Source organism: Solanum pennellii, chromosome 7 (assembly GCF_001406875.1).
Source record: "Solanum pennellii chromosome 7, SPENNV200".
Taxonomy (NCBI): Eukaryota; Viridiplantae; Streptophyta; class Magnoliopsida; order Solanales; family Solanaceae; genus Solanum; species Solanum pennellii.
The window spans coordinates 6699665-6708016 of record NC_028643.1 but is presented as its reverse complement, the minus strand read 5'-3'; the positions used below and the strand labels follow the sequence as shown (position 1 = coordinate 6708016).

The 8352-nt window shown below is 28.4% G+C and overlaps 1 protein-coding gene across 1 annotated transcript in view; it reads left to right on the top strand.

Annotated features, from left to right (window-relative positions):
• LOC107025720 (protein TRANSPARENT TESTA 16-like) overlaps positions 1 to 2820 on the top strand; it is a 4483-nt gene extending 1663 nt beyond the window's left edge. Inside the window, exons 4-5 of the mRNA XM_027918326.1 lie at positions 2518 to 2615; positions 2706 to 2820. Coding sequence (XP_027774127.1) covers positions 2518 to 2615; positions 2706 to 2820 — 213 coding nt within the window. The remainder of the gene's footprint in view (positions 1 to 2517; positions 2616 to 2705) is intronic.
• Positions 2821 to 8352: the final 5532 nt, after the last annotated feature.

Below are 8352 nucleotides of genomic sequence, written 5' to 3'. Positions count from 1 at the left end.
CACCCCACCCCACCCCCACCCCCTCCATCACCATCACCACCAGATCCATATATCTTTTATCTTTAATTTTACTATCCGATCTAGAGTGTGATTTTCACCCTGCAACTATTCCATTTCCTAGGGGCCACATCGATTTTGGCACTGATCATGTCAATTTAGGTCATGTGCATAATTCACACTCCAAAAAATTTTCAAAGAGGGGAAGATTCCATAAGTTTTATAAGTAGATCGAGATTCCATTATTTAGTGACGTGGAACATTCAGTTCATCCATCAGTGTGTTTTTTTCTTTTTCAACAACTCTTTTGTTTTAACTTTCTGTATAACATGTTTATGACTACAAAATAAAGGATATATTTAAACATTCTATCTATCTTTAGTTTAAGACCATAAAATTGAAAAAAAAATTAAATTTATTATACTTTATGTCAATACAAAATCAAACAAACAAATTAAAATGAAGCCAGTATTCAATATTAATGAAATACTAATTGATATGTAATTTGTTAAAACAACATTTTTTACTTTCAAGTCAAGAAGTGTGTAATTAATAGAGTTTCTATGAAATTTAATTGGTATATTAATGAAGGAAAAAATGACAAAACTGAGGCAATTGAACCACATCAAGGGAGATGCTCGAAAGCTACAATTTCTTGATAAAAAGTTTGATCTCCTATCTTCCTCGCACTCCTTAATTTTTGGATTAATTTATTTTCTCTCTCTAATTACATATTGTTGAATGTTTTTTTTTTACTAAACATGTAAATTAAAAAAGAATATGCATAAGGAGATTAACGAACGATGAAAATGGAACCAAATAGAAGCTCTGTTTTAAAAGGAATACTTTGAGGATTAGAAAAGATATTATGGCTAAATGAGTGAAATATTCAATCAAATAAAAATGCTTACTAAATGAAATCTATTAATGGAGAGGGGTAATAACTTCATATTTTTTAATTAATTTTAAATTTTAGACGCTTAGTTTATAAGTGATTTGACTAATAATTATAAACTATGGAGATAAAGGTTAAATTGACAAACTTATAAACTTATATAATCATATATATATATATATATATATAATTATTATTATATTTTAGTACACTTATTAAAGAAAAGAGATCAAAAGGTCAGTCAAAGCATAATTAACAAAATCTATTTTGACCAGAGAAAATTATAGTACAGTGTCCATTAGCCTTAAACATTAAAAACGTACTTACTTGGAAGAGCATATATATAAGTGTTACACCAACAAAAGCAAGCTTAGATTTATTTTGACAATTAAGGCGTGAAAAGAGTAAGATGTATGTAATTTTACTTCTATCTTTATGGAGTAGAAAAATTATTTTTAATTGAATTTTGATAACCCTCCTTCATTATTCCGTGATTCAAACTGAAAATGTAAGAGAGCTCACACGGGTGATGTAATATAAGTGTTACACTGTTTTTTAATTTATCGAAATGTTCGATACTACTACCTAGTGCCTCATACTTGATTTCTTTTGTATTAAGTGAAATTGACTATCACTAATGAATTAAACTATCTCATGATGGCTTCCTTTGGATGTTTCCTATTGCTGGTGTTCTAATTTCTACAAGATTGAGGTGAACACAACTTTATTTGATGTCTTATATGTTGTTTTTTTTCAATCTATCCGTACAATTCTAATTAGTACTTCCTCCACCTCACATTAGTTGATCATTTATCTTTTTACACGTACATTAAGAAATCATAAGAACATATTTTTACTAATTTACCCATTTAAAAATTTCTTGAAAATTTTATAAACAAATGTGAACACTTTAAAAAAGAATTAATTGAAACAGTAATGTAAGAAAAATTTAATAAATGATTTCTTGATTTAGTAAAGTGAACAACTATTTTTGTAAGATGATTAACTATTATGCGACGAAGGGAGTAGTTTGTTAGTTAACTGAGGCATTGAAATAAAAATTAAGAGTTGTCTTAATAAATAAATGTTAATTAATCATTTTAGAGCCAATGAAGAAAGTTATAAAATCATTTGAACTTAAAATTCTTTGATCCAGAATTTGGAGCTACAAATCAAGAAGAGCACATTGAAATCGCAGATTTTGGATGCTAACATAAGGTCATTTGATTCAGTATCACTAGTGTTTTTCTTTATATTTCATCTTAATTATAAAATCAAAGTTGACTACAACAGTATCAACATAAACTTTCATTTAGACATTTAAATTATAGTATATTCCAATCGTCTAAATATGATTCCACAGGGATTTCGAACCAGGACAAAGGCAAGAGCCTTCTCTTCATCAACTCATTTGGTGTGAGAGAAACTTACAACTATCTCTCGAAAGAGTTAAGGCTAGAAAAGTTAGTTCTTTCACCAATTATTTTTTCTTGATTTATCATTGAAAAATAATGTGATATCACAAATTTCAAGAAAATAATTATTTTTCTTAGAAATAGTTCATTAAATCAACTCATATATATAATCAATAAGATTTTGATTAATGTCTAAGAAATTTTGATTAGATGGAATTGGAGAAACAAGAAAAGATGGAGGGTCACTTTGTTGCACAGCAAACAGCTCCTCACCAGTTTGATACTAATAATTGGATTAATCCATACAGGTTATTATTTTTTTTCAAATAATATATCTTTACAAAAAAAAATTATCTCATTATTTTCCTTTTAGAGTCATTATTTTGTTATTATTACAGTTCAGATATCCAGGAGAGCATATATCATGATTGGATGAATGAGGGGAAAGGAATAGCAAATAGTTCTGGCAATTACACATATACCCCTTCCTTTGCAAGTTCTTCACGAAATTGAAATATAACATTTTTTCAAAGCCAAAATTCATCGCCTTATATCCCGTTGCAGGTAATACTTTTTAAAATGTAGTAACTAGGATCTCCAAAAAAAAAAGATATTTTTTAAAAAAAATTGATATTATTATTTTTTTATCCGCGGAGTAGAATCAACAACAAAACATAATGATAGATGTCCAGAAGAATCCTACCCAAACATTTGGACAATTACAGGTACATTAACATTCTTAAAATATTATTCCTCGTAAAGATCTCATTAAGAACTCGAGCTATTTTTTTCAAAATAAGTTTACATAATTATTTTTATTTGTGCAATAGAGTCAGGAACAAAATATGATGGTAGATTTCCAGCAGAATCCAACACAAATATTTGGACAGTCACAAGTACATTTATATTCATGAAATATTATTCCTTGTTAAATCCTACCCCCCCCCCACCTTCTCGTACTATACTAAATAGTTCATACATTTTTGCAGGCACAAATGACTTTTGGTGAAGATAATGACAACTCTCTCTTCAACTTCTGGCAAAATATTTGTGACTCTACAAGGTTTCTTTTGATTCGAGAACTTATATTGTTCACAAGATAATATTTCTTATATTTAAAAAAGAATAATAATATTAGAATTATAGATCAATGTATCTTAACTCTATATAAGATCAAAATGTCATTGTAAATGATACTACTAAAATAGTAATAATGTCATATAAAACCCGTCAAAAACAATATATTTTGTTATTGATGTCTGTATTGCGTTTGTTTAACATGATATGATAGCTAAGAACATGTTCTCTTTGTATTTCAGGTCTATCTCGTGTACACAATTGAACAATACCTTCCAATTAGGGTTGGAGAATGACAATACAACTTGGAACAACAATTTGAATAGTTCCTCCTCGTTTGGTTTGGAGAAAGCCCATTCAAATTGGAATAATAACATGAGTAACAACAACAATTACATCAATGAATATAATGATCCTCCTTCAGTTTAAAGTGATGCAATAACTTCTAATGCTAATGGATTTAACTATTCCATGGAGGTTAGTCCAAAGTTCTATTTTTATTATTATCGATCAAAATAACTTTATTTTTTATATTATTCACACAAAAAACTCACTCTAAATTTTTTGTAACATTAATTAGGAAAATACTATGGGAAACATTGCTGAAAGTACTACACATGAGAATGATGCATGTGAATGGGATGTTTTCCTTAATGAAGCTTTCAATGGAGAAGACTTTTGAAATTTAGATTGATCTATCAATGACCCAGAAAAAAAACTTTTTTTATGTAGTTCCTTTATGTTTGGTTCATCTTTAAAATCACAAATTCCTGAAATTTTAGCATTTTATTTACTTATTTCAATATGCAAGATATCATCTTCAATGTATGTTGGGTGGCCTATATATGTTGAAGTGAATAATAATAAGGAACTATGAATGTTAGAAATAAATTGTGAGTTGGTTACATCATATGTAGTAGTACTAATTATTAAGTTGTCCATTTAGATTATATGGCTACTTCAAAATTGCTTTAGAGCATATTTAATTTGAATTGACTTATTATAAGTGTTTTAAGTTGAAATAGCTTTTAAGCACTTAATATGATATTTTGACTTTTTACATAATGATTTTGAAAGATATTACTCATCTTTAAGTCATTTATAATTCATATCTCTTAAGAAATCTGAATTCTTCAAAAAAAAATCTCAAACCATACAAGAAACCCCAAAATAGGTTAACGATGTATACTTAATTAAAATTATGTTTGGACAAAGAGTTAAATATCTTCTATATTCTTAATGTCAAAGTGATACTGTCATGCTTGTAATTACCCAACACTTGTTCCTACTTCATGAGCACGATTGGATGGAAATAAATTTTAAGTCATAGTAAGAGAAATTGAAATAGTTATTTGGCATATATAGGACGTGTTTAATACATTTTTCATGTTTTCTATGTTTGGTCCAAACATTTGAAAATGATTTTTCTAATGAAAGTAGAGAAAACAAGTTGTATAAATGACTTTCCAAGCTTATTGTCTCATCGCACCCACCCAATCTTCCCCCGCCAACTCAAAACCCCAAGTCTCATCCCTACCCGCCTTCACATAACGCTTTGCCAGATAACATTTTTTGCTTACTTACCAAATACTAAAAAAAAAAGTAAGAGAGTCAGTTATTTTCCAAAAAAGAAAATCCTTCGTACCAAACACAGAATGGAAAATATTTGATGTATTAATGAATAAAGTTGTAGTTAATATCTGAATATATTGCCTCTTAAATAAAAGACGAGGTTTTTTCACTTCTTCACAAATCACAAGGATTGAAACAGGCAGGGAGATCCTTATTTAAGTAATTCTAAGCAGCTGAAACACTTTCTAGATTCCTAAATAATTTAGTAATTAAGTATAACATAAGTATCAACAAATAAATATATATACTTTAATGTACATTTTATTTTGTCAATCATACTAGATCTTGTGAAATTAAATATTTAGAACATGAACTAATCGTTTAATTGACAACTAAGAAGACCAGTACCATATTGGACCTATCATTTAAATTTAGCAACACAAACACGACTTTGGGCCATTGATAAATGAATTATTCCTAAATAGTAAACTTTTCTTCCAACCATTTTTTATTTTATTTCCTGTCAAGCATTTGATATTGGTATGTAGATCTTGATTGATGTGAGATTATTCTGCATAAAATTCAGAAGAAAAACGCTTCCTAGGGGGTTAGTTCTAGGAAAGTGTGGAGAGATTCTAATTTCTATTTATACCATCACAATCCTTACGATTGATTCACACTACTTGTCCCTTATTGACGGTTATTATTCTAAAGTTAGAAAAACCAAAATGCCAAAATATAAAATAATGTCACTTTTTCGTCAATCATTATCTTTTTTAAATGTATCAAGTCAAAAGAAAAAAAGAATTAGTGAGAAGAAGTTTTCATGTGATCTGTAGAAAAGTTTCAAAGAGTAATAAGTACTCAATTCAATTTGGTGCCAAATGCCAAATTTGCTAAATTAATAATAGAGAAAAAGAACGAAGAATTTCGGCATTTTAATTTCTAAGAGAGAGAGATAGAGTAACTCTTAGCCACACATTAATCGTGATTGGAGCTAGATAGAGTTAAAGGGATTTGTTCGAATTCTTTTCAGCAGAAAAAACTTACAATATTTAATTATGTATTGTAAAAAATATATATTTTTTATGTGTATATAGTAATTAGTAGATATTGAATTTTTTCTTTCTCTGACCTTTTCATGTCTTTACTTTTTATATTTTGAAGATATGCTAAAAATATTGGTTGTTGCGATGACCAAATAGAGTTGCACAAGAATAGGAAAATTTTAGTTTGATCATTTTGACGTTTTTGATGCCTGGTACCCCTTAGTCATTAATTATATATACAAATGAATAATAGTTTAAACACACTATGAACATGATGGAATGCTTAACACAATGATCCACAATATTGTCTTCACCAAGGGTGTGTTTGGTATGGAGGAAAATGTTTTCCATGGAAAATGATTTCCTAGAAAATGTTTTCCTGGAAAACAAGTAGATTTTGGACTTATTTTCTCATGTTTGGTTCATGAGTAGAAAATATTTTCCGGAAATGATTTCTAGTGTTTGATTTATGAACGAAAAATATTTTTGAGAGACATCTTTTATTTTTACTAGAGTAAAAAAAGATCAAATACACGTGATGCCTTGTAATTGTTAATGACAATTGTATGTGATAAGTTTCGCATTGACCTTTTATCTAACCCAACTTTCTGTTAAGTGTTCCACACCTGTGAAGGATATATCATGTTCTCTCTGAATATGGTCTTAGATAATTCTCACATCATGAATTTAACTTTTGAGGTTCGAGTTTTAGGTACAAGATCTCTTCTTTTATTGAACTTAAAAGCCGTAGAATGAAGTCATGTGAAAACTGAGTTTATACAGAATTGGAACTGGCTTTGGAGATCAATGTAGATTCAAAAGAGGGTTGTAAGTAAAGTTTAATTCTGAAAATGCTAAATATTTTAACCTATTTTTATTTTATTGCATATTCCTCATTTGTTCCTTAACTAGGGAGGCCAACTGATTGGCTGAAATGGGCAGCAGACGTTATGAAACTGAAGGCTTTTTGCTTTTTTTCAGTAGACTGTCTTCATCCGTGCTTGTTCGGGTCCAATCATCATTATTTGAAATTAGTAGTTTCAGTTGCAACTATCAAAAGATGAAGTGGAGTGGGAGGAATTTCTCCTCTTTTAACTAGAGGTCATGCCCCCATTAGGGTCCCTAATGGCACGAATCTGAATATAGTTAGGCTTCAATGCAGATATTTTCCTTCTCTACTAATTATATTAATAGTTAATATTAGAAAACAAAGGTCATTTTTTATAACAATAAAGATCATGAAAAAATATAACAAAGAATGAATTAGTACTTTGTTAATAACTACTTCCTCTGTTCCTAGTTACTTGTTCACATTTTATTTTTTAATTGTTCATATTTACTTGTCTATTTTGAAAAATCAAGTAAGGATAATTTTTTTTATCTATTATATGCTCAAATAATTACTTTAAGTATATTAAATTTTTAATTCATCTACTTCATATTTAGTATGGATAAAATGGTAAACTAACACTATGTCAATTATTGTTTTCTTAATAGGTGTGTCAAATCAAAAGTGAATAAGTAATTAGATACAGAGGGAGTATATAATAAGATAGAATTTTGAATAATAAAACATAAGAAACTTAAACACCCGGTACGAATAAGTTTTATCCGTTTTAATTTAAAGCTTCATAGATATCTTCTGCCTCTTCCTATTCATATTATACGACGTTTTTTGCTTGTACTTGCCACATAAATTTTCTTATTCTTAAAAGTTAAATATATTTCAACAAAATTAACTTAAATTACTATAATACCCTATTTAAAACATCTATGCATATCTATTTGAGTAGAGCATAAACTCTATTGAACTGTTTTAACTTTTCTGATAAGTTTTGACTTTTTTTTTTGAAGGATTTTGACTTTTTAGATGAGTTGTGATTTTTTCAAAAGGTTGTGACTTCAATAAGCTGTGACTTTTACAAAAGATTGTGACTTTTTCAAAGGTTGTCACTGTTCCAAAGGGTCATGACTTTTCAAATAAGGCACAACAAACATATGTTTATACTATCCTTTATTGACTATAAATAGAAGGATTTTCTCTCATTTTTAAAAATCTTTTACTCTTCTTCTTGTTTTTACACTTAAAAAAATTTCATGTGATTTATTGTCGTTGAGTGAGTTTGATGATCAGTGAAATTTTCTGATGAAGTAAAACATTTTATATTCTAGAATCTCGGGTACTTGAGGAAAACAACTTTTGGCGATATAATAATCGGGTTTTTTTGCTAATATACAGTAAGTATGTAATGTTCCACTATATGAAGTTAATGTGGAATGATATAAATTCATTTGTTTTGGTTTACAGTTTCTCATGTGATGCAGATATGTGCTTTGAATATTTTTT